The 26879-nt window shown below is 43.1% G+C and overlaps 2 protein-coding genes and 1 pseudogene across 3 annotated transcripts; 1 reads left to right on the forward strand and 2 right to left on the reverse strand.

The window, feature by feature from the left end:
- Nucleotides 1-176: 176 nt before the first annotated feature.
- dnajc12 (DnaJ (Hsp40) homolog, subfamily C, member 12) lies at nucleotides 177-9824 on the reverse strand. The gene is made up of 5 exons (XM_074675652.1): nucleotides 9642-9824; nucleotides 7345-7423; nucleotides 2320-2459; nucleotides 2127-2241; nucleotides 177-619 (listed from the first exon to the last, which is right to left on the reverse strand). Exons 1-5 carry the CDS (start codon nucleotides 9717-9719, stop codon nucleotides 537-539), a joined length of 495 nt encoding a protein of 164 aa, XP_074531753.1. The 5' UTR covers nucleotides 9720-9824; the 3' UTR covers nucleotides 177-536.
- Nucleotides 9825-11051: 1227 nt separating this feature from the next.
- Nucleotides 11052-26568, forward strand: sirt1 (sirtuin 1). 2 transcript variants are annotated; one of them, XM_074675647.1, is made up of 9 exons: nucleotides 11052-11476; nucleotides 11703-11825; nucleotides 11981-12216; nucleotides 12331-12483; nucleotides 13241-13388; nucleotides 13467-13546; nucleotides 21522-21705; nucleotides 21808-22332; nucleotides 24065-26568. In XM_074675647.1, the coding sequence occupies exons 1-9, from the start codon at nucleotides 11137-11139 to the stop codon at nucleotides 24313-24315; spliced, it is 2040 nt and encodes a 679-aa protein (XP_074531748.1). In that variant the 5' UTR covers nucleotides 11052-11136; the 3' UTR covers nucleotides 24316-26568. The 2 variants fall into 2 exon arrangements, with proteins under 2 accessions (XP_074531748.1, XP_074531747.1); XM_074675646.1 differs by having other exon boundaries at nucleotides 11053-11476; nucleotides 24062-26567.
- LOC141795158 (E3 SUMO-protein ligase ZBED1-like) lies at nucleotides 17896-19215 on the reverse strand (annotated as a pseudogene).
- Nucleotides 26569-26879: the final 311 nt, after the last annotated feature.

Raw genomic sequence — 26879 nt, forward strand, 5'->3', positions numbered from 1 at the left:
AGTTTGAAACAGAACACAAACTCTGAGTCACTGACACAGAGAGGAGCACCATGAAGTGCCCACACAGTCCCCTGATCTCAGTCCAGTAGAGCTCCTTTGGGATGTGGAGGAACAGGAGATCCTCATCATGATGTTGAGCCACAGATCCACAGCAGCTGAGTGATGCTGTCAGGACAACATGGAGAAAAACCTCTGAGGAAGGTTTTCAGGGGGGAAAAAATGGTCAAAATCAAAGAAATTGACAAAAGACTGAATAATCAAAACCACAACAGTAGTAACTGTGCTGCACGAAAAGCCCATGTGGGGCTAATGGAAGTTCACTGTTTTACTTGGACATGGATGAAAACTATACAGGCCAAAGGATGTTGTTGTTTTTAATCACAGAAAGCCACCAAAGAATACGATTTACATAAAAGCTAAGCCAGTGTCAGGAATCACTGAGTGCCGGTGAACTGGGCCAAACATAGGGATATTACACCTTATGGCCTCACAGATAGATCTGACATGAAGTGTTACTGTTTACACTAGTCATCTTTTTATATTTCATAATTTCTAAACTTTTGCAGCAGGCTGGATGATGAATCAGAGACCCAGGGGGAGAGTGGGCGCCACTGATCACCTTGAAAGAAAAAAAACGTGTTAAAAGTCAGTTCATACAGTTAAGGGCAACTGAAGAGTAGAAAAGACTGCTTGCAGCCAATAAACACGAAGGGCTCTAATTTCGTGGTCCAGTGCAGGGGGCGCAAGCCTAGCGCACCCCGCGCAGTGTTAATTTCGTGTGGCGCACCGCCGTGCGCTGCCAATTTGACAATTTGGTTGACCATCTGCGGAGAGATGGGTGTGACGGGGCGCCAGGGGGAGTTGATGGCGCACCAGGGGGAGGTGTCAGCAGTTTCATGTTGGCGCAGTGACAATTTCGTGCCAAAAACAGTGCAGAAAGTGCACTGAAAGCTCGCCAGCTCTAACGTGGTCTATTCTCTGTGCAAAGAAGCGCACCCTCCTCAGCTGTAATTTGGTGACAGGCGCACATGTGGGCTCATGTCAACAAAGCGCCAGAGGCAGGTTTCCAGAGTGTCAGACACATTTTAATGCAATAAACAATCACAGTAATCACTATTTAATGTAACTGTCTGAACCAGCATATACATTTATATCTATATTAACTGTCCCGTCACATCTGATGTCAGATTAAAGCCGTTTGTCATAATGGAAAGTTAACCTGACGGCAGCTGGAAGTTTGATGCACATCTTACAATTAAACAATAAACAGCCTTAACATCTGATACTGAGTATATCTGGTTCTCTCATTTCATTTAATTCAAAGAAAAGAGGGAGAGAAAAGACGAAGAAAAAAGAGACAAAATAAATGTTTGTCACTCAGGATTTACCCGTGATTTCCCATATTTCTCTGTTTTAGTCTTCATTTTTAACCTGATCTAAAAAGATGGAGTACATTATTGTAAGGAGGATGAGGTGGAGACACTGGGAGAGTATACAGTATATCACCAAAGGTTCTGCTATTTGGTGATGACAAACCAGGAGTGCTGGTGGATCAAAAGTATTCTGAATGGATAAGCCAGCTGTGTTACTGCCTCTTCATTTTGTACTCCTATTAATGACAAAGGAACAGATTACATCTGTCCCGGGAGCTGGCCCACACGGTCACGCGCTTGTGTCCTCCGATGTGCCCCACTGTCCATTCTCCTACTGCAGGGACAGCAGCTCTGACCGTCTCCGCTACCGGCACACTGTTCCCGCGGTGCTGGGGATCAGTCAGACCAATCAGACGCTGCCCCTCGGCTGCAGGGCATTTAAAGGCGAGGAGAGGCGCCCATTTGATTGGTGAAAACAGCGCTTGGCTGTGTTTCTCACCGCTTTTCTCCTCCCTCTCTGCCATTTGCACGGAGGGAGGCGTGGACGCACAGCTCTGTGCTCCTCTGCACCTTGACTGCGCCTCTCTTGGCACTGCAGGGAACTTGCAAAGTGCGCCGGTCACACCCTGTCCGTGCAGCGAAGGCCGGCGCAGGGCAGGTGCGCCTGTGCTTGCGCCTGGTCTACGAAATTAGAGCCCTATGTGATGTAAACTTGGAGTAACCGGTGTCAGAAACGGTTTCTTATAGACTCACTGGAGGACTGCCAGGCCTCACGTGGACACATCATTGCTTGTGGAGTGGCAGGAAGTTCTACCTCTGAGGCCTCCAACATTGGCTCCTTCTTGTTCTTCACAGCCCAGTGCATGGACTACAAACGGAGAGCAGGTTCTTAGAAACAACAAGAAGTTTGACATGATGTCTGAAAATGCACACGTGTGGTACATACAGTTTTAACAGAATGGTTCAGAGCTTGCCAGTCATGAAATGAAACAGCAACACCACTTCTCCTCCAAAGGTCGTAGTTTTTCCTTTTGGTGTAGTCGCATAAAATGTCTTTGGCTTCCTGTAACTTCTGGAATTCTTCAACTGTGGGAAAAAAAAGACTTGGAGTCAGGGATGGGCTGTGCTTTCATCAACGTGAAAGAAAGGAGTACCATAGATCCATGAGAAGGGATAACTGTGGAGTATTAATAATATGTGAGCATTTACTCATTCATTCATTCATTTTCTGAACCACTTATCCTGTTCAGGGTTGCGGGTGGCTGGAGCCTATCCCAGCTGTCATTGGGTGAGAGGCGGGGTACACCCTGGACTGGTCACCAGTCAGTCACAGGGCTGACACAGAGACAGACATCCATTCACACACACACTCACACCTATGGCAATTTAGAGTGTTCAGTTAACCTGATGAGCATGTTTTTGGACTGTGGTAGGAAGCCGGAGTACCCAGAGAGAACCCACGCATGCATGGAGAGAACATGAACCAAACCAGGGACCCTCTTGCTGTGAGGCTGCAGCACTGTCTAAAAAGGTGAAAGAGTATCTCTCATATGCATATAAATATACCCTTACACACATAAATGCACACACATATAAATGCTAATACATGATACAGAAAAGGAAGCAGGCTGTGTACTACTCAATCTGTATACCTATTGTGTAAAAATACCTTTTGTGAAAAATTATATATATATATATATATATATATATATATATATATATATATATACATATATATATATATATATATATATATATATATATATATATATATATATATATGTGTGTCCTGCTGATGTGCTATGTAGCCGGCAAGCTCGATAGCCGAGTCCAGTACGAATGAGTTTAGCCAAGATTCGGTGATCAGAATAATGCAGCTGTCCTTAACGATGTTGTTAACTATAACCTCTTGCTATGTCCATCAGGATGTTGTGCGAGTTAATAAAATCAGCAGTAACGCTCTGTGTGACCTCCTGTTCTATCCGGAGCAGTTTGTGTCTGTTATATCTGGTCTTAAGATCGTCTATAAGTCTGTTTTCAACGCACTGGTTGGGAGAGCAGTTAGCCGCAGCTATTGTGAGCGCCGCTTAACCATCCTAAGATCATCGGAGCACCACAACGATTGTTGCATTGTATTTTTCAATGTCGTCTTGCTGTCTGGCGTGTCATGGTTGCGATGCAGGAGGAGAGGGAGTCTAGGTTAATGTCCTTTATGTCGCGCAAACAGATGACAGAGATATCTTCATCGTTGCCCTCTGTTTTACTTTGTTGCATTTCTCCTTCGTTGGATTTATTAGTGGGGTACACTCACAGACTGTATAAAACATGAATGTAGCCTCCGTGATGTCACACGTCTGTTCCTGAAACTGTGAAATGAAGCCAATCCGACGCAGCCACATTTAGTAAGACGCAGGCTGTGAGTTGTTCTTCAAGCAGCTACAGGGCACCCGGCAGTCACATGACCTGAGCAGAGTCTCTGATTGGAAAATCAAATGATCCTCATAACTTCTTAACTGCAGGGAAAGAAAAAATTCACTAACCGTACAGTGTGTGCTGATAGTGAAATCAGCGTTTCAGACCCAAGCCATTTTTGAACCAGGCTGTAAATATGTTTTTAATGCCATAAAAACTCTGGCGTAGGGGACGTGTCCCATTGTTGTGGGCCGGGTCCAGTCAAAGTCCAGGAGTGTTTTTCAGTCCCAGTCAGCCACTGGCGCTTCGGCAGAGGCTTTATTTTTACTGACCGGATGTTGCCCCTCAGGTACACTTTGTCAGGCTGCTATGGTGTCATGCTTTTATTTAACTGACGCAGCGAACGGCATCCAGCTTACACACCGCCTACCACGAGGGCGCACGGTTGAATGTGGAAACACAAACAGGGCGAGGCTTAACTGAGCCAACCCATACCATACTGTACTGATCCAAACCAGACCACTTGGTGGAAACGGGGCTTCCACAGCCAAGTTTCCACAGCCAACTGTGCCCTTCTTGGTAGGTATCAGCTGGATGCTGATAGCCACGTCAGCTACAATGGTATGATGACATAGCAGCACGACACAGTGTACCCCGCTAACTAATCCAACAAAGACAAAAATTGTGACACAGTTAACAAAGAGCATCGATGGAAGACATCCAGCAATTTGTCTTCTTTGTGATTGAAACATGTTCCTCAGGTCCTCGGTCCACCCAAAGCACTTTTACATCACATTCTAAGCTTCTTCTTTGCTACAGTGGAATCTGTTCCACTCTGTGGCAGTGAATGCTGAACCCTGAAGTCGACCCTGCAGAAGTCTTTAAACAGGTGCTACAGCAGGATGCTGTGTGTAGTACTGAACATAAGCCAGGACACACATGTACCCAACAATATCCTGCAAACAGGAATGCCAAGGGTGAGCGACAAAGTAGCTGCCAGGAGGATGAGACTTGCAGGACACTGCCAAAGGCACAGCGAACGGTCAGCCTCCGAATTGGTTCTATGGGAACCAACAAATGGGCACCGGTCACGAGGACGCCCCACATTAACCTGTGTGAAGGTACTAAAAGAGGATGCAGGAACTCAAAGCACTAGTGAAGTGGCCCGATGCATGGAAGACTGGGATGACTGGAATCAACCACAGAAGGCTCGTCCGAGGACGGCCAAGAGACATTCACTGGCTGCTTTATAAAGGCCTGACAGCAGAAACTAACCCCATTCACACACTGATGGCGTGGACCTGGAGCAGTTCTAGGTGTGAAGCTGAACTGTCTCATACACTTCCACATGTGGACTGTGGGATCTGAGACTGAACCCCAAATATTCTGATTGAGACACGACTAACTAGCAAAAAAAGTTAAGACTGATTTTGTTTGGACTCCAGGATGGTTCCCCTCACTTGACGCATTTGACTTAAAGCTAGTGTGAGGACTTTAAGCTAGTTATGTAGGGGAGAACGGGGTTATGTGAGACACCAGGAATATGAGACACCCCCTGTATCTCGGCAACAGAACACATTTGTGGTCATGTGAACATTATGTTTTCAAGCCCCTCCCATTTCCCCTGGCCATGAAGGAGAGGACCTCATGGTGCTGTGGTAAGCATGTTTTTTAATAGATATATATATATTTTTGCGCGTTAAAGTAAATTTTCTTGCTGTCAACTGAATCAACTGTTTTGCCAAAGCAAGTTGATTCAGGTACAAAAACTCGAACCATATTTGTTGATGAACTATCAACATATAAAGCCATGTGATGATGCTAGCTGAAGATGAGCCTAAATTGCTAAAAGAGGTTGTTTTTTTCAAAAATTGTGGGGGTGGGGTAAAGTGGGACACTATGAGGCACCATAACATTTAGTTATAAACATATTTTAATGCAATATTAGGGGAGACCAGGGCTTGTTGTCACACTTCTCACACTATTTTGAATTTCTCTGAATCAGTACATCAGATTAAAAAGAAATGTGTACCAGATGAAAGACCAAATTCTCAGGCAAGTATTTTGCGTTCATGTCATTTTCATATCTAATGTCAGTGCAGAGTCACAGGCAAACAAACAGAGTGTGATAAGATGGGAGAAGATGTGATTCTAGATTTTGCAACTAATAAAACAAGGATGAAATTATGGTTATTGTTCTTTTTTTCCTTGGAAGAGAACACTGAAGTCAGGAAAAGTAAAACATCTATCAATGAGCTTGAAAAATGTTATTTTTACTTAAAAAATCATTAATTACTTAAAAACTAATCCTAACTCTTTTTCCAGATTGTCAAAAAAGACTTGACACACTCCTTGTTGAAAGCACAAGCTCTGGCGAAGCTTGTTGCGTCTGGTTTTCTGAGATCTCTCAAAGTAAGGATGCCGCTTTAAGAAGCCTGTGAATTTCTTAGTGATGAGTTGAGCTACAGTAGTTGACATGAACGTCCTCTGCAGTACTCCTCATTGATTTATGAGCTGGCATCACCTGCCTCACTGCCCTCAGCATCATGTCAGGTGCACCATGGCTATGTTCTATTTTTCTTTCAGAATTCCTGACCATGTCTTCTCTCTTCCTCCTCTCCTTTGAACTACCCTTTTTCCAGTTAAAATCAAGTCAAAATGTCATTTTGACAACTGCTGATAAGAAGACCCTCTGTTTTCATGTCAATCTTATTTCAAACTTCTTCTTCTGGTTCTCTTCTAGTTGTCCAATTTGACAACCAACCCCAAAATGACTGAGACATGTTGCCCAAAACCACCATATTTGCCAAAGGTAGCTCTAGCTTAAAGTTAGCTTACAACAGAACAATGACTGGGCTATAACAGGATGCCTTAACCTCTCCTCTTACCAGTCCACCTATCACTGTCAGGATTTTGATCTGAAGGAAGGTTATTTTGAAATATATGAAGTTAATACTTTTAACTTTGTATGTTGAATTTGATTTTTTTTTCAGTTACTTTGAAGTGTTTGTAAAAAAAAAAGTGCTTTATTGACCAAACCACATGATTCTGTTACCAGTCTGATATTAGTTGAGGAATGTGTGGTTGTCAAGCTAGCTGTCAGGATTTTTATTGTTACAATGTGTGTTCTTATGGTTGTTTCAGAGTGGAAAAAGTAAGTAGATCAGTTTACCACCAGCTGGTTCACTTTACCCCCTTGATTTCTCTGGTCTGTCTTAGTTTACCCCTGAGCTGGGGTAAAATGAGACACAAGACCACTTTTTTTAAAACAATTATATTTTCACTGCCCTTTGTCCTAAATATGCTCTGATAATTTCCATTGCTAGGAAACATCCTGAATTAATGGGAAATGTGTACATTTTACTGATTTATCATTTCAGCTCAAATGGAGAGAAGCAAATGTAGAAAAGTGTCTCACATTACCCCATTCTCCCCTACATATGCAACCCACATGTGAGAAAACATGCTGCAAAGCACCAAAACTGACTATCAGGTCAATATATATAAATATATGATTTTTTATTTTCTTATTTGTTCCATAGAAATGCTCCATATCTACCTGCTCCTGGGTTCTGCAGGTTTTTGTCTGGGTGACACGCCAAGGCTCGAATCCTGTACTCGTTGAGAATCTGTTCCATCTGAAAGATAACAGATTACATAAATAACCTTTGGTTAACATGAGACATTCGATTGAGGGAATCCACCATCAGTTGATGTTTTATCAATTTGACACAGCATTAGGACACATTTAAGTGTAAATACAGAAAGGACACAGTGGGTAACACTCCTCAACAAAACGCCCAAAACACTTAGTTTTGTCAGGTCATCAAGGTACAATACCCACATCAATCTGAGCGCTGAACCTTTTCATTGAGAGACAGCTGACCCACTGTGTCACACACAGGCTCTAAGGTCCTGTACCAAAAGATATTTGGGCTTTTTCAACTCCCCTGGATGGCTGCTGTGAACAGTTAGCCAGGCCTGCCTGTCTCCTCTCCAAAATGCTGCTGTTCACCTCCTAACAGGAACTCATGGACGAGAGCTTGTCTCTCCCGTCCTGGCCTCTCTTCACTGGCTTCCAGTGGCTTATAGGGTCCATTTTAAGATTTTATTGTTTGCTTAGAATCATATCTCTGACCCCTTACAGCATACCTTCCCTCACAGCAGTGGCGGCTGCTGGTCAGTCAAGGAGGAGAAGCTCATTTTTTCCGGCCTACATCATAAATTTGTTTATTTATTTAAAGGTAAATTCTACCCTCCGTGTCAGCTTGTTAGCAGCTGGAGCTGCTACGTGAGACTATCACAGGCTGTAAGTGTGAGTGACAGGGGGAGAAGCTCCCCAGCTGTAGCTGTAGCTGCTTATTGGAGAAAAGAGAGAGAATCTTTAAACACAATGCTCAACGTTTTTAAGAAAGGTAAACTCGCTGGGGATCAATAAAGTCTCCGGATCAGTCCAGAACAACTGAATGTAAAACTGAGAAGATGCTCCGGTGGAGGGTTATACTTCAAGATCACTGACTGGCTCATTTCACTGTCAATCACAAAGGGATTCGGCCTCAGACAGATCATCCAATCATCATGCAGAAGCCCAGCGTCCAGGCCAGCCCACTGCCTCATAGACCCCCAGAGACGCTGAGCGTCCGATGGGCGGGGACAAAGCCCAGCGTTTATCCAATGACTGTCCAGTTTCCACAGTGGAACAACCCACTCTACGCTTCCCCGCTAAAGTCAGAAGACGCTCAGCGTCCGACTGTGTTAAAGCGCTGAGACGCTGCAGGGATGAATGAGAAGGAGGTGGAGCCAGTTACCTGTGATAGGAGCTGATTCTGAACAAAATATGAAGGAATTCTAGCTCAGATTTTATCAATGAAATGTTCACACAGCAGAACATATCACCACTTGTTTGGGGGATATTTTAGGGGAAGCTGAGCTTCTCTTGCAGTCTTAGAGCAATCGCCACTGCCTGTAAATCAATCCAGTCCTGTCTGACCCCATCGGGAAGCTGAGAGAAACAGCACTCAGGAAAACCTATATTGGTGCTGATCATCTCATTTTGAAGTGTAGATTAGGATCAGACATTTATCTACAAAAAAGGCTTTTTAAACATCACTTAAAAACTCCTCACAGGAACTTGAACCTCTGGCAATTTAACACTTATCAGTGAAGTTATTTGACGGACAGTGTCAGCTGCCTGTGTTTCAATTAAAAACTGGGAAAATTGTCTGTTGTAAAAATTTTGGCCATTAGTGTATGTATAGTGTGCATAGCCTATACTTATTTATACATTATGTAGGCTTTATGTCAATAGTGCCCCTGGTCAAAGGGAAAAGGTGCTCGTACATGCTCTGTGGGCCTCCTTTGTGGCGGGGTCTGAAGCTGCCCCCTTTACGATGCCCCTGGGCCTTCATGCTTACACCTCAGCATCTGAATCATCGTATGGACAAACGGACCATACCGAGAAACGCAGGTATCAGCTATGGGGGTAATCTGAGTGACTGCTGCTCGTCAAGCCGTCTCAACAATCCTTTCCTCCAGCTCCCCCTGAATCCTACGTGACGGCATTTAAAGCAGCAGAGGGCGGTGTGTGAGAACATGTCAGGACTGCCGTGTGCTGGGTAAACTGTGTGTTAAATAATGTCAAATGATCAGGGTCTGTCCTAGCTAACGGAGGCGGAGCCTTCCGGCTCATATGAAGGCTTTCAATCAGTTATTTTTTATTACATTTTCACTGTTGTACAAAAAGGAGATCGGCCTCCCTCATTTCCCTTCTCTGATTTTTCCTTGTTTTTCTCATGTCACGCTCGAGAGAGTGAGTGACTCAACAGAAAAATCAGCTGACCATTATTGCGAACTTACCGAGGATAATTCATCACAGCCCAGTAACCCATAGTAGTCCTCCAAGTTCTCCTTTGTGTTCTTCAAAAGCGACTCCATGCTAAACTCTGTGGACGACAACAGCTGTTGAATGTTTTATAGCACAGCTGTTGGCTGCAAGAGACGCTGTTTGCCCATGCACAAGGCCCCGCCCACAATCGCGCGCGCTCGCGCGCGCGCGATCAACAAACACTTTGATAAGCATTTGACAAGCATAGTGACTGATTATCTAATTGGCTCTAAGGGAAACCTTTTTTTTCAGGACCAAGTGAACGATTGACTTCTTTCTGCAAATTTTTAAGTCTGCTATTAATAAACAAGTTGCAGTGTGTTTTAAAACTAGTTAACATCCACAACAGTCTTTACCTTTTGTTAACACACCTAAAAAAATAATAATAATAAAATAATTTTTGTTTTCTTAAACAGGACCACTGTCAGTTTTGCATTTGGCTCCACTAAGTCTGCTATGGATGATGGTTTCCATCAGTGAGATTTGCCCTAAAAATATGTATTTATGTTTATGTTCAGAGACTTAAAAAAGCTAAAAAAAAAAAAAAAAAGCATGCAGGAGAATGGTAAAATTACAAGATGAAGAGTCCAAACTGTGAGATTAAAGTTGAAATTACGAGATGAAAATTAAATCCACAAGATAAAAAGTAAAAGCTATGACATAAAAGGCAAAATTAAAAGATACTAATAATAATTAGACTTAAAAGTCAGAACTGCAAGAGGTGGTAACTATAGCTGTTTACATCTCTTGGAGATACCCACAAAATAGCAGGGTATACTTTGAACTATATATTTTATTTTGCCCTAGTTAAGTATCTTGTTGTTGACTGTTAATGTCATTAATCTATTTAGCACACTACCTCATAAATTTGGCATAAAAAATATTATTATTTTGATGTATTTTTAATCTCGTTTTCGTGGGTTTTTTTTTTCACTTTTTTTAAATTGGCATAGAAAATAATAGAATAGAATAGAATAGAATAGAATAGAACTTTATTTGTCATTGCAAGCAGTGCAACGAAATTGCAAAAATCTAGTCTATCCTCCTCGGACAGTTTTTTTTGGGGGGGAATTACCTTTCACAAACATTCTATATTAACCAACTGACTTGCTAAAACTATACAATTAAAAACGTTCATGGTAAAATAGCCATTCGTTGGTTGTCACATAAAGTGTTACACCTCCCCTGGATAGCTCCACAGGCAGGTGTCTCTTGAAAAATGAGTAATGTGGGGTTTAACCATAGACTGTATCATACAAAACCGTTAGAGGGGTTGACCGGGTAAACCGAGATGCTCCGGTTTCTCGGGTTACAGTTCTGTGGCAGCAGCGTGCTCTGGCTGCGTCCAGTGTGCCGGGAAATGAGAAGAAGAAGACGAAGCAGTCATATGATGTATGTAAATGAGCCAGCTGTCCGGGGCTGAGTGCTGCTGCTGTACTTCTCCGCTCGCTCTATCTGCGTCTGAAGATGGCGGACGGGGAAAGCAGTCCCGGAAAAGCCTTCCCAGGCTCCTCTGAAACAGAGGGACCCGCCAAAAAGAGGTCGAAAATCGGTCCAGCGACGAACTCCGAATACAAAGTACCCAAAGCAGACCAAGTCTCATGTGCCTCAGAGGTCACGGAGAGCCGAAAAACGGCGGTAGATTGTATACAGCCTGTGGATAAGGAAGCCAAGCCGGGGAAGGCGGTAGAGGAGGCCCCAGGAGCGCTGGGTGAAGACAACAATGGACTACCGCTACCGGACTCCAAGCCGCATACGGGGACGGTAGAGGACAACGAGACACTTAAAACAACCGAGGAACGAGCTGGTAAGAACCGGGGCTTAGACCGTGGAGTTTTATTGACGGGACGCTGGGTCCCCGATAACCATTTCCGAACTTTTCCTATGTTTACAACCCAAAACAGCGATTAAATAGTCCGAGACGTAGGTCGGAGGAGTTTTGCGATTTATCTTTAAGTCAGGTCCTGCTAACACCAAACGCGGTGGTTCTAAAGTTAGCCCTGTTTTATTTCCCACTTTTGCTTTCTGTTTAGATTTCATGGCACGTGAGGATCTCCCTCCAAACGGTTTGGCTGACACACCGGAGCACATCAACGAGGAGGAGGACCGGTTCTCCCATGCGAGCTCCAGTGACTGGACCCCTCAACCGCAATTAGGTCTAACACCGTAACTATGAGACACCAACGGCAACTTAACCTGCCACACCCTTTTACTTTCATAACATCATCCTTTTAGTTTTAGGGAAATGTAGACGGTGTCATGAGTAAGGGGGGAGCTTTGCTGAGACAATAGTTTTTGTACTTTTGTCCAGGTTCCTACAGTTTGATCCAGCAACACATCAGAGAGACGGATCCCAGGACCATCCTGCGGGATCTGCTGCCTGAGGCTGTGCTTCCCCCTGACCTGGATGACATGACGTTGTGGCAGATCATCATCAACATCTCAGATCCTCCGAAAAGAAAAAAGCGGAAAGATATCAATACCCTAGATGATGTGGTTAAACTGCTTCATGAAAGTAAAAGGATCCTGGTACTGACTGGTGCAGGGGTATGTGTTTTTAACCACACCATTTGGTTTTGAATCAATGGTTGGAGTGTCATAAAAGTATTAATGCTATTTAATCACATATCAACATAAGTGGAAATGTGCTTTTCTTGGTAGGTGTCTGTTTCTTGTGGGATACCAGACTTTCGCTCCAGGGATGGGATATATGCCCGACTTGCTGTAGATTTTCCTGATCTTCCAGATCCTCAGGCTATGTTTGACATTGAGTACTTCAGACGAGACCCACGTCCATTTTTCAAGTTTGCAAAGGTTTGTACATTGTCTCCTTATTAAAGCAGGTGCATATTAAGTAGATGATGATAATGATGATGATAATGCATCCAAAATCAATTACCAACCCTTAAAAAGGCACATTTGTGTGATATTAAATCTGTTTTTTTGCACATTTTACAAATAAAAAAACACTACACAGAAGTTGGAGAAAGAGTAACAGAGTCAGAGTCACACTCTCCAACAATGTTTTTGACATTTTAAATTAATTTGATACTACTGGAGTACTGAGTACAGGGGTGCAGAGGGGAGGGGATAAGACAGACTCACAAGCTTTGATATTATTTTCTACTTGTTCAGTGTCCCTTCACGGGGTTAAGTACCATGTTCTCTCATAGTGACTGCTATCGAAATGCGTTAAGGCTTTGTGCATGCATAGAGCCAGAATCCTGGGTGGGTTATTTGATTGGAAACATTAGTCAGCTGTAGTCAACTTCTCCTGAAATCGTCATGACATGTATAAATCACGCTCTTACCACTTTAACTGTGCAAATAGAGAGAGTAGGGGTGTGATTATAAAAAGATGCGTTCCTTAAGAGCATTGTCTTCATCGAGGAAATTAGTGTTTTGAGATACACTCTCAGGAAAAGTTTCATATAGGAGTCTAGTGTCCTCTCAACCTTGTTTTTTTGACTGCTGCTGCAAGTGACCTGGATTAAAGTTGTTGTTTTTTTCAACCAACCAGGTGTACACCCAGAGAAAGCTATGTTGTAAACACCCTCCTTTCTTCTTTCAGGAGATATACCCCGGACAGTTCCAACCATCACCTTGCCACAGATTTATATCGATGCTGGATAAGCAGGGGAAACTACTGCGCAACTACACGCAAAACATAGATACATTGGAACAAGTAGCAGGAGTGCAGAAGATTATCCAGTGCCATGGTTGGTGGTGGAGCATTTTTTTAGATGAAGCTCAGCCTGTAGTAATAGTCAAAAGTCATAAACTACTTTGTCTTCCAGGCTCTTTTGCTACAGCATCCTGTCTCGTATGCAAACAAAAAGTGGACTGTGAGGCTGTACGGGAAGACATCTTCAACCAGGTATTTATCCATCATATGTTATTTAGTGGCGCTTGATTAGTATAATGGTTGTAATGTTGGATCATCAAAGCTCCAAGGCAGTATGAAGTGTTTCATGGTAGTTTGATGAAGAATCCTTCACATAAGAACCATTTAACCAGCATCCTATGGGCTGGTTAAATGGAATTTTTCTATGGCTGGCTGTTCTGCCTGCAACAACATTTGTATTACTAGGGTTTGGAGCAACTAGTGAATGAAAATACATGAAGACCCAACTGTCCAGGTGTATGAAGGACAGCCCTAGTATAGAGTATTTTCATGTGATGTCATCAACTCGAAATCGGCCATGTTTGAGGCACTCTCACACAGAACAAACTGAGCTTGCAGGTATATATTGCGAGTGTTGCATCTTTTCGGGGGAAACGCAGGAAAAATGTTTCTTGTGGTGTTTCTCCAGCTCTCTGTCCGCTATACGGACTTGCTTGTGTGTGTAAATGCGCGCACGCGTTTGTGTGTCTGTGAACGTGTTGGAGCGGAAATTCACTGTGCGCTCAAGATCACTGCACTTTTGCACACGGTGAAGTTACACGAGGAGAAATGTGAACCCAACGATGTACGAACGACATCCCATCATGAAAATTAGATAAACAACATAAGGCTATTTAGTCTTTTATATTAAATAAAACAAAGTATAGATCAAGGGGCAACATCTGGTCAGTAAAAATGAAGCCTATGCAGAAGTACTAAAAGTTGCTGTTTGGTGAGAATCCTCTTGAGGCTGGCTGCAGAAAGACCGGACGTCATGTATACACCCAATGATGGTAGGGGAAACACTGTCGTAACATCTGTTTTCAACCTTTGGGTGGATGATGATGAAGAGGCTAGCTCCTCGTATGCACTTCTATCTCCGTCCATTCAGTGTTTACATTCATATACCTCCAATATGGCCGCACATCAGGGTAACTACCCAAATTATGACATCAGTGCAAGCACTCTAAATGTGTATGAATGTGAATGTCATAAATCATATCACCTCAGAGACTCAGACAGTGTGTCTGTAAATAAACTGATTATGTCACATCTGAACAGTGTTGGGAAGTAATGATTATTTTTCATTACGTTACCTAACAAAACTACTTTTCTCTGTAACTTCTAACGAAACGCGTTACCTTTGTCGTTCTGTAGTGCCGTTATAGTTCCTTTGAATTAAATAGGTGCGTTAGTTGCGTTAGTTGCGTTATAATGAAGCACTCCCCGTTCCTCCTCCTCCTCTCACAAATGCATGGACGAGGAGCGGCGAGCTCTCACACTTACATGAATCTTGCTGCTGAGAAAGCGAGTGCTAGTGATGATTGGTTAACACAGGGGAACTGTTGACGGTAAGCCAATCAGAAACAGAGTTGGGCGGGCCCATGCTGCTGCACACACACAGACATAAGTATGATCAAGCGCGCACACAAACAGTAAACAAACACGACAAGATGAGCAGCAGCGAGCAGAGGCCTGTATCACGAAGCAGGATTAGTGTCTTAGCGAGATAACTTCAGGGTTAACTCTTGATTACCGATAGCCCGAAGCCGGTTCCTTTTTTATCAGAGTAGATCACCATGGTGACCTACTCTGAACGGATATCCTGCTCTGGAGCAGGATAAGTTGGAGGTTGAATCAGATCCTATAAAAAGCCCCTCCCACCGACCAATCGGCTTCTCAGAAACGATGGCCTGCCCTTTTCTCCCGAACCCGGTGGACAGAGGCACACAAGTTGTAAGAAGAGCTTTACGAAGAGAAAGGGTGTTTAAAGATCGATCAGATCCACTGGATCAAAGCGATGATTCGCTGTATGAGAGGTATAGGTTCTGACGGCCTGGACTACTCTACCTCTGAGAAATATTAGAGCCGTACATTGCCTGTGCAACCCACAGGAGCGGTGCACTGACTGTCCCACAGACATTGTGCATCGCCCTGCGGTTCTTTGCCACGGGCAGCTACATGTACTCTGTCGGGGATGAGGAGCGGCTGAGCAAGTTTACGACATCCCGTGTTGGCTGCTGCCCTCACGCAACTTAGGGACGAATTCATAGCGATCCCAGGATGAATGAGAAGGAGGTGGAGTCAGTTACCTGTGATAGGTAGCTGATTCTGAACAAAAGATGAAGGAATTCTAGCGAATATTTTGTCAATGAAATGTACACACAGCAGAACATATCACCACTTTTTTGGGAACATTTTAGGGGAAGCTGAGCTTCCCTTGTAGTCTTAGAGCAATCGCCACTGCTTGAAACAGACTTATCAGACGTGATGATGTTCTTGTATTTGTTTTTTATCTGCTCCCATGTTCTTCTGACTCCAGGAGGATTACATCTGGGAGAATGACATGATAATTGGAATACACGCAAGTCATTTGCACAGTAGCATTTATTATTTTATGAGATTTAGAAGTGTGATCACTCTCATACTGAGCCACTGATGAGTAACTTAGGCATTTACACAGTCCGTTATGCGTTGCCATGCATTTTGCCTGCGGTTGGCTGCTGCTACCGTGTCCCCCCTTACCGAGTAATTGCTTCTCTCCTCCTCGTATTGCTGCATTATCAGCCGCTGCTCTTCAGCGGGCTTTCTTTTTCTTTTTTTTCTCGTTCATGATTGTGATTGGTCAGCTGCCTCTGAGCCCTCCTCTTTTATGTGCGCGTTCACGGCTCTCGATGAGTCAATCCTGGGTTGAGTTATCGTGTTGATAACTCGCGTCGTGCTATCGATTATCCTGATTGCCTATGTTACGGTTACTCAATCCTGGATAGATGTGAGTTACCGCGGATAAGTTGACCGCGCTTTGTGATATAGGCCTCAGATGAGTACCTTACAACCATCTACAATGGAAGGCAGCGGTGCCAGCTTTGCAGGATGGAAGTACAACCATTATTTTGAATTTGTGGAGGTAAAGGCAGACGACAAAAACATTGTTGTGAAATGCAAACTCTGCCCAGGGCAGAAACGTTTATCCAGCAATGCCAATCTTTTAAAGCACCTGACCACGAAACACACGACAAAGAAACTAGTCACTGTTACACTGCCAAATGAGAGCAATTCTGGTTTACAAAAATAAATATTCCTGTCAATATTTCTTAATCTATTTGTTGTGTTTTATTGTTCCACTTAGTGATGGGCATTTTTAGAGAGTCCCCTGATCGATTAATCTGATAAATTTAAGATCAATCATCGATTTGATCGTTTTTTGTTATTGTTTTTATACGAATGGCAGAAATTAGACAAAAAACGTCTTTTTTCCTCATAGAAATATTTATTCAATGATGAGTTAACTTCTCAACAACAGTCATCTTAAATATGACATACTCTTAAACAAAAAGTTGTGCTGCGCACTCGTAAAGGCCGCACCGCGGCCCACAGCTTTAAATAAGACGCTTCGACAAACGTCACTGCTGCATCATTAAACACAAATGAGCATCTTCTAGAAATAACTCAAAAAGACATTAATGTAGAAAGAAAACATTATGATCCAAGCTATATTCTGAGGGAATGAGTTCGTTTCCCAAAATGTAATTTCAACAAATGCACCCGCCGAGAGAATTAGAAAAAACAAAACATAATCCGTCACAATTTTACCTATTAACCTAGGACCTAATAGCAAAGAAAAAAGTGACTCAAATAACTGCTATGGCTGGTGATATTCCAAAGTACAGTTAATCCTGTCAACTGATTCTTGTTAAGGAAGATGAGCATGTCAACGTGTTCTGGGGTGAGGCGCGAGCGCAGCCTGGTGACAGTCAGACCCGCTGCTGAAAACACCCGCTCTGAAGGGACCCAAGTAGCGGGGATGCAGAGATATTGTCGCGCTAACTTAGCCAGCCTTGGAAACCTCCCTCCCTTCACTTTCCACCAGTCTGTAGGGTTACAATCCAGGGGTGGAGGAGTCTCTCTCAAAAAGCTCTGAACTTCTGAGTCGATGCGAGTGTCGCCGGTGGCGGAGTATTGCTCCCCGAGGAGCAGTGCCATAGCAGAGGCAGGAGCTGCCGCCGCAGCTCCAGAGATGACGTGTGTGTCGGGCGATGTTTCCCCAGCTCCCTGAGCCTCCAGGACATCAACTTCACCCGCATCCACTGCCTCTCCCAGTGAAGCCAGTGTCCCATTTGCAGTCACTCTCTGTGTTGGCGTTAGAAAGCCCAGGTGCTTGTGACGAGGGTCCAGCATTGATGCGATCATGGGGGCAGATGACAGAATATCATCAGACTGAATCTGCGAAATATATACGAGGAGAGATCGCAATCAATAATCAGAAAATATATGTCTAAATTGAATACACAAATTATAGGTATTTTGTGTTGACTAAAAGTAATAAGGTCCTCTCTGTCACAGCCATAATTATCTTTTTTTAACGGAAACCAAGTGTTAAAAAATTTATAGATAAATTAAATATTTTAATATTCAATTATTTGAGCTTAAATTCATTCGTTTGCTGAGGGAAGACCGCACTTTTGACTTGAACTCGGTGACTCTTGGCCCGTCTCCTTCTCTGCTCATAAGGTGGTTGTTGATGAGGCCGAACGTGATGGGATATGTGCTGGAAATGGAGACGTCCTTCTCTCCAGACATGACTGTAGTGGCACACTTGAGAGCTGCCAGCACAGGCTGCGTGTCCTCCATCAGCTGCCGGTGCTCATCCTTCAGCTCCAGGACCCGGGCATCTTGAAGCCTGGTTACCCCCCGATCCGACAGGACAGCCACAACAGCCCACCGCTGCTTCACCAGCCGATCGAACATCTCGCACACAGAGTTCCACCTTGTCTCACAAGATTGTATAAGCCTGTGCGTTGGGAGTCCTATTTTCTCCTGTTTTTTTCGTAGCGCATTACTCGCCACGGTGCTGTGATTGAAGTGGCTAACAAGTTTGCCAGCTGCAGAGATGACCCGATGGAGATGCAGTGCAAATCCGTCATTTATTGCCAGCTGGAGAGTGTGTGCAAAGCAGGCAATGGTTATCCAGCTCACTCTGGTCGGGTTGTTTGCAGCCACAATATTGGCAGCATTATCGAGCATGCGAGAACTCGACCGTCAAGTCCCCACTGCTGCACAGCTTCATTCAGCTTCTCAGCCAGCGTGTCGGCTGTATGTCGGCCCGGCAGGCTTTCGGTGAGCAGGACCGCTGAGTTAACTTGCCAGTCTTCACCGATGTAATGGCAGGTGATGGTGATGTAGCTCTCGGCTGTTAAAGCGGTCCAGCAGTCTGTGGTTATGGCAACCCTGACAGCTATGGATAACTTTTTTAATAGCTCCCGCTTTACTTCCACGTAGTGACTTTCGACGAGCCGGGTGACGTTTCGTCGTGACGGAATGTGGTATGCTGGTTCAACAAGGTTGATTAAGTCTCTAAAACCTTTGCCGTCGACAATACTTAGAGGCAGCATGTCCTTCTCAATCAGTTTGCAGATACCTTGGGTAATTTTCTCCGCACGCTTTGCATCACAGTTCCTCCTTGCTAGCATGTGGTTGATTGTAGGTTGAGTCTGAGAGGCCTCGGCAGATTCATTAATCTCAGGATGTACATGGTTCAAGTGGTACATCATTGGAGTCGTTGTTGTGTTGTACTTGTACACGGCATTGCAGTGTTTGCAGCAAACCTCGTCATTTTTCCGCTCGAAATGGTCCCACACCACACTCCGCCTTGCTTTCTTCATGTTTTTTTCAACTCTGCGGGGCTGGACTGTCTTACGACAGCCCGCTGATGCTGTATTATCTGCCTGCAATATGACAAAATCCTTCCGCGCTGTGATCGTCGCTGCATTGCTTCATTACACATACTTGACTGACTGACTAGACACATGTTTTTAGTAACCTTAGATCGATCGAATTTTACGTGATCAACGTAATTCTTAATGATCAATTAATCAATCATCGATTAATCGTGCCCATCACTGGTTCCACTACATGTCATAAAAATAGTAGCTATAATGATAAAGTTGACCTTTCTGTTACTGAGCCACCGACATTTTTTTAAAGTAAAGTAAAGTAACTAGTGACTTTTATAATTTAGGAATTAGTAAAGTAACTAATTACATTTTCTCAGCACTAACTATAACTAGTTACTTTATAAAAGTAACTTTCCCAACACTGCATCTGAAGCTACACATACAGCTCCCTCACTGCAGGGAAAAGACATCAAAGATGAAACATATAGTGTTGAAACAAATAACTTGTGTTTCACTTGCACACCTGCTGAATAGAGCGTGGATAAAGGCCTCACTTCTTCTCCCTAATGTTTCACACTTCAGCTTATCATACACGGAAAGAATAATTGGGTCATTTTGATATTGTTCAATATGGTTACAAGTCAATAATGCCAATGTGTGCCACTCTCGCACACTGGCAGGTGTTTTGGGACATAGTTGGATTTGTGGAGCCCTGCATCTGGGATCATTAACATTTGGTGAACATCTGAAGGACTGTGTTAAGTCCTTCTAGAGAAAGAGTTTTCTCTGAACACACATTGGACATGTGTGTATGGTTTGACAAAGGTGTATGTCTGTGAGAATAGAGAATAATTAACAATTTTTTGGTTTAATTTTTCAGTTTTTTCGTTCAACCTTTGTTTGTTTAAGGGGGCGTGTTAACAGTATCTCACCCACACAGCCATAAAAAAAGCAGCTCTTCTCCTGTGCTAGGATTTTAAAGCCCCAGGGCATTTCATGAGCCAACACATTGAATCTTTCAAAGGTTTCAGAGCTGCTGTGTTTTTTTTTCTCTGAGCAGCTAAATGTGGGGGTCAAGCTTGAGATTTACTGCTAAAATACAGAAATGAGTTATGTATTGTGCAAGAAATGACAAGTTATAAGCTAAATGCTATCCTCAGAGTTTTCGAAGCTTTCCACCTGAAACCAACCTCTTTATTTGCAAACGCATTGTTTTGAGTGCTACTTCAATTCGGTACAATATAATTCAAAAAACTTGATTTAGTGTCAGTGATGCAGACACTATACCGATCTGTTGTGGTGAAGAGAGAGTCGAGCCACAAGGCAAGGCTCTCAATTTACCAGTCAATCTACAGTCCGACCCTCACCTATAACCACGAGCTGTGGGTTGTGACTGAAAGAACAAGATCGCGGGTACAAGCGGCTGAAATGAGTTTCCTCCGTAGGGTGTCTGGGCTCAGCCTTAGGGATAGGGTTCGTAGCTCGGACATCCGGGAGAGGCTCGGAGTAGGGCTGCTGCTTCTCCGCATTGAGAGGTGCCAGATGAGGTGGTTTGGGCATCTGGTGAATATGCCTCCTGGAAGCCTCCCTAGGGAGGTGTTTTGGTCATGTCCAACTGGGAGGAGACCCCAGGTAAACCCAGGACACGGTGGAGAGATTGTATCTCTTGGCTGGCCTGGGAAAGCCTTGGTACCCCCCTAGGGGAACTGGTAGACACGGACATGGCCAGGGACAGGGGTCATTGGTCTTATGGCTGATGGCACTGCTGCCCCCGCGACCCAGACCCAGATAAGCGGTGGAAAACGAAAGAATGAACAAAACTAAAAACAGTGCAAAAGAGAATTGTTTATAAAACCTATATACAAAGTGTCAATTAAAGTTCAACTTCAAGCTTAAACAAAATTTAAAATACAAAATATAAAAGGCTATAAAGAGATATAAATAGAATCATACTAATTTTATCATACTACTACTACTACTACTACTACTACTAATGATAATGATGGTTGTAATAATAATAAAATATCACCTTTAAGTGGATAGTGGTCAGGCTAACAGAGAAAAACAGAATTAAACAAAGCTATGTGCAATATAACAGATGAAAATAGAGCTGTGTGCAGTTACTCATGTTGTGTTTCCTTGGTTTTAAACTTTGTATCTATAAAAGCATGAAGGGTGGTGCTCATATTGTACTTATTAAGTTCATCAAATCCCTTTGAAGTATTTATGAAGGAGTGGTGTCATTAACAGACTGAATATTTGGTAACGATTGTGATTTAATGAACTTCCTGCAGGTCGTCCCTCATTGTCCTAAATGTCCAGATATCCCTTTGGCCATCATGAAGCCTGACATCGTTTTCTTTGGAGAGAATCTTCCAGAGGTGTTCCACAGAGCCATGAAGCAGGACAAAGACAAGGTGGACCTGTTGATTGTGATTGGCTCTTCACTCAAAGTGCGACCAGTTGCTCTCATCCCAAGTATGTTCTGTTTGAAGGAAGAAGTTCTTGTTTTTGTGTAAGATGTCTGTTTGTGTTAAGCTTCCATATGTGATACATGACTCTGTGCTTCATCCCATCCAGACTCTGTTCCTCATAAAGTGCCACAGGTTCTGATCAACCGGGAACAGCTGCCTCACCTCAACTTTGATGTGGAGCTGCTTGGTGACTGTGATGTGATTGTCAATGAGATCTGCCATCGGTTGGGTGGAGACTTTGAGCAGATCTGTTACAACACTCAAAGACTCTCTGAGATCACGGAGAAACCCCCACGGTTACCCAAACAGCTACAAAGTGAGGACTTGCCAAACAATGCCGCAACACCTGAGGAGCAGGAGCAAAACATCACAGACTCAGAAACTCCGTGTTCAGGGGACACAGAGGGCCTGAATATCACAGAGGCCACTAGCAACAATGAAACACCTCCAAAGCCTTGTCCAAATGCTCACTGGTCGAGTAAAGAGACAGCTGAGCCGCCAGAGTCGTCAGCAGAAGATGCACTGGAAGAGGCGGGGGTCAAAGTGAGAAGCCACACCTCCAGCACTGAAAATCATAGACGCCGCTGGATTACTCAGATCAACAGAAGTCCCATCAGCAAATACCTGGAGGGTAAGCTGAAGACTGACAGAGTGGTTTTCTAAAGCCCTGTGAGGTCTTTTTTAAGTGGTCTTGAAATAGTCTCACCTTTATATGTTTGCCTGTTCAATGTCCACCAAAATAAGTCCCTACTTAGAACTGGAGGACAACTCTACTATCTATATCCTTCACATAGAGTCCTGCAATAAGAGTTGATGGCACCACACCAACCAACAGAGTTCATCAGAGAGAAGAGAGATCTGTGTTTTTCTCTGCTGACAACGATTTCTGTTATTACTTTTGAAGTAATGATGGAACCTGGAGCCTAACTGTCGGACAGACAAAAGGGCAGAGGAAAGCTAAACAGTTGTGATAGAGCATCGACTAGGGCTAAAACACGAGTTAAAGGCCAAAACATGAGTTAAAGGCTAAAACATGAGTGAAAGGCTAAAACACGAGTTAAAGGCTAAAACACGAGTTAAAGGCTAAAACACGGGTTAAAGGCTAAAACATGAGCTAAAGGCTAAAACACGAGTTAAAGGCTAAAACACGAGTTAAAGGCTAACACACGAGCTAAAGGCTAAAACACGAGTTAAAGGCCAAAACAAGAGTTAAAGGCTAAAACATGAGTTAAAGGCTAAAACATGAGTTAAAGGCTAAAACACGAGTTAAAGGCCAAAACATGAGTTAAAGGCTTAAACATGAGTTAAAGGCTAAAACATTAGTTAAAGGCTAAAACACGAGTTAAAGGCTAAAACACGAGTTAAAGGCTAAAACATGAGCTGAAGGCTAAAACACGAGTTAAAGGCTAACACATGAGCTAAAGGCTAAAACATGAGTTAAAGGCTAAAACATGAGCTAAAGGCTAAAACACGAGTTAAAGGCTAAAACATGAGCTAAAGGCTAAAACACAAGTTAAAGGCTAAAACATGAGTGAAAGGCTCAAACACGAGTTAGAGGCTTAAACATGAGTGAAAGGCTCAAACACGAGTTAAAGGCTAAAACACGAGTTAAAGGCTAAAACACGAGTTACAGGCTAAAACATGAGCTAAAGGCTAAAACACGAGTTAAAGGCTAAAACACGAGTTAAAGGCTAACACATGAGCTAAAGGCTAAAACACAAGTTAAAGGCTAAAACATGAGCTGAAGGCTAAAACACGAGTTAAAGGCTAAAACACGGGTTGAAGGCTTAAACACAGTCTTAAGGCTAAAACATGAGCTAAAGGCTAAACACAAGCTAAAGGCTAAAACATGAAGCAAAGGCCAAAACCTGAGATTAAGGTTAAAACCCAGGTTAATGTGTTTGTGCTAATGTTGCTTCCAACCTACAGTCAGCAGTTATTCTGCAGTGGTCTGTTCAAACTTGAGAGTCTATCAATAAAATGAAGAGCCAGGTTACGTTAGCTCTGCTTGGTGAGGTTGGAGTTGGTAGATGAGCTCTGGTAGGACAGAACCAGGATTCACTAATGTTACACGTCTCAGAGCACTGGGCTGTGGGGAACACAGTCTGCTCACTTTCAGGAGACCAAACTACAAACTGAGTTTACAGAGTGTAATTAGTGTCACCTTTCAAAGGTGCGCGTCCAACGCGTCCAACTGGGGCAAATCGACGTCTAAACACGTCTATGCATTGACTTTATATGTAATCTTGACGCAAATTCACGACCGGTGTGGCCGTACCATAAGTGATCCACTGTAAAGGGGGGTGCCAAAGAAACTGCTCATGTTATTTCATCATGATAATTGTCCCTTTTGTCCCCAGCAGGCCAGTACCTGTTTCAGGCACCAAATCAGTACATCTTCCATGGGGCAGAGGTTTACACTGATTTTGAAGATGAGACATCCAGCTCCTGTGACAGTGATGCGTCAGACTGCAGTGCAGATGGGATGGAGGACGACAGTGAGACAGAAGAAGTCTTACTAGCAGTGGATGGAGCAACATGCCTCAGAGATTCAATACAGCAAACTGAAAGGAATGAGCCCTCATCCAGCGAACAGAACGATCATACCTCTTGAAGGACTCAGAGCTCCCCACCCCTTCAAAAATACTGAACCCATTACTTATTGTATGTACATGTGCGTTTCATATATTTTTGAGGATACAGTTATTTTTCATAAAGTTTCAATTGATTGATAACAATGTAAATATGCAGCAAGCTTCTTTCTTTCTCCTGTGTGTTTTTCTGTCCATCCATGTTACTGACATTGTGTCTGAAATCTTATTCACTAAAAACAATGCAGTAGTTGTTTTTTTATTAGCAGCAAATACAGGTTGTCCCGATCAGATCATCTCATTTTGCTTTTACATTTTCAGAAAAGTAGCTTTCTGTTGTGTAAACAGAATTCAACACTTCAACAGGCTTTCAATTCCTGAACATCAGCCATCACGGGCAGAGGCATCAGGTGTGCCGGTCCAAAGTAAGATGTCAGAAGATGCGTTTGTGAGCAACAAACCTATGAGCTATAAGATGGCGAGGAGTATGAGCTTCAGACACACGTGTGGTTTCCTTGGAAACGCTTTTTAATTGATGGAAAAACTGCTTATCTTTGACCAAAGACCTCTGGATAGACATCACCTGATTGTCACTACTTTATGTGGCCTTATTGTCACTACTTGTTAAAGCGTGAAAATAACATAAACAAGTTGTTCCCTTTGCCATGTGGCAGCTACTCTGAGAGGTCAAGCCTAAAAGCCCGATACTTTTACAAAGTTTGATGTTTAAGATACTCCTTGAGGAGGAGAGGATTTTCTTTATCTTTTTAAGTTAAACTCAGCAAATACAGTTCATATTAAAAAATGTCCTCACAAAACTGTGTTTGTCAAATCTGTGATGGTAAAGAATGAGCTGGCGTAGGACGTTGTCTGAGCCTGGATGAGGAAATGATTGTAACCAAATGAACCCAGTGATTGTGAAGGGGGATGAGAGCATTGTTCTGTAGCTCTGTCCTGAGGGAACATCATGGTTTCTGTGGAAACACTGCAGGCTCATGTGAGGGTTTGGACATCAGTGGAGCATTCCAGTTACTGCGCTACTTCTGTCTTTGTTGGCACCCAGCTAAACATGAAGCCTCCCTGGGGTCTGTTTCACAAAGCAGGTTTGATGAAAACTCAGAGTCTATTAACTCTGAAATAATGGAAACTCTGTGTTTTCGGTTTCAGAAAGGGAGGTTAATCAAACCTGAGAAAGAGGGGAAACTGAAGCCTGTTTCACAAAGAGGTGTAACTAAAACTCTGTGTCTCTTACAACTGAGTCTCTGGATCTAACCTGGTCGAGAGCAGGTTTTTCTCACTGAACTTTTACTTTTTCTGTGTCTCCGCCCTCTTTCAGTGCCACACGCCATTTCATTTCCTCATTCATTCAGTCAGAAGCCAGTTTTGACGTAGATTTGTTCAGCCGTCTCATTTAAAAAATCAGAGTCAGTCGTTCATCAGGCACAGCGCATGCTGACCTTTTTCACTTCTATCCTTTTGTCAACGATCCCGTGGGTGAAGGTGTAGCATTACTCTCCTCTTCTTTCTGTTGGCTGAGTAGAAGTCTGTGTTAGTTTAACTGGGCTTAGGTATTTAACAGAATGTGATATTGATGAGATGAGAAAGCCATTTCTGTGTGTGACAACAGCATTATTTTTGGGATAAAACCATTACACAGTCAAACAGCCACCTAATATTTACTCTACAATTTAAAGAATGTTAATAATAAGGTACCCTCCATGAGATTATGCTGAAATTTTACCTGCTTGAACAAACAATTATTATATTTCATTCTTAGCTGCTGCTAAGTTTGCTTCAGCCCCATAGGATTGCATCTAAATCAAATGAATTAAACTAATTATTATGCACTTATTGATAAGTTTAATTTATTCAATTCAAACGGGTTGTCCCCATTGTGTTATTGAGATTGTAAAGGACTACATGTATACTAACACACTGACCGAGCAGTAGTGTTCTCCCATGCTGTCTCTCCCTCTCTTGCAGCTGCAGCTGTGTTGCTCTCTTTTTCTAAAAACATGCTCGAACTCTTCAAATGAGCGCATTCAAATTTCTGCTTGAATCAGGGTGACAAACGCGTCCTTTCTCCTCTCTTATTCATTGGGATAAATAAAGTTGTCTAAACTAAAACTAAACTCTGTGGCCATGGTTCATCATTGAACCTGGGTTCCATTGATGATGGCTGTTTATGGTTGGTCCGCACATGCTTAACTCCAGGTGAAACTACTCTGAGCTGATTAAACTAACTCAAATCAGCTGTTCTGAAACCAAAAACTCTGAGTTTTCTATCTCAAAGTAGATCAACTCACAGTTCAGAATTAGACTCAGAGTTTATTGAAACTGCTTTGTGAAACAGACCCCTGGTTAGGTGGTGTGTAGGGCTGGATGCTTGTATTCAGGCTGTCTCTTGTTTCTCAGGTTCAAAATAAAAAGAACCATGTGATAACAGATGCAGTGTTTTGTTAGTACAGCCCCTGCTTCCTCTTCATTACCTTCAGGTCACCTGAAAATGAGAATGATTGCAACTAGATAACTATTGGGGTCTATGTTGATCTTACCAAATCAACAGTGGGGCCCAAGAGGCTGACCA

This window comes from Halichoeres trimaculatus, unplaced genomic scaffold (genome assembly GCF_033239565.1).
Source record: "Halichoeres trimaculatus isolate MK-OKI-2021-1 unplaced genomic scaffold, fHalTri1.1 fHalTri1_scaffold_8, whole genome shotgun sequence".
NCBI lineage: Eukaryota > Metazoa > Chordata > Actinopteri > Labriformes > Labridae > Halichoeres > Halichoeres trimaculatus.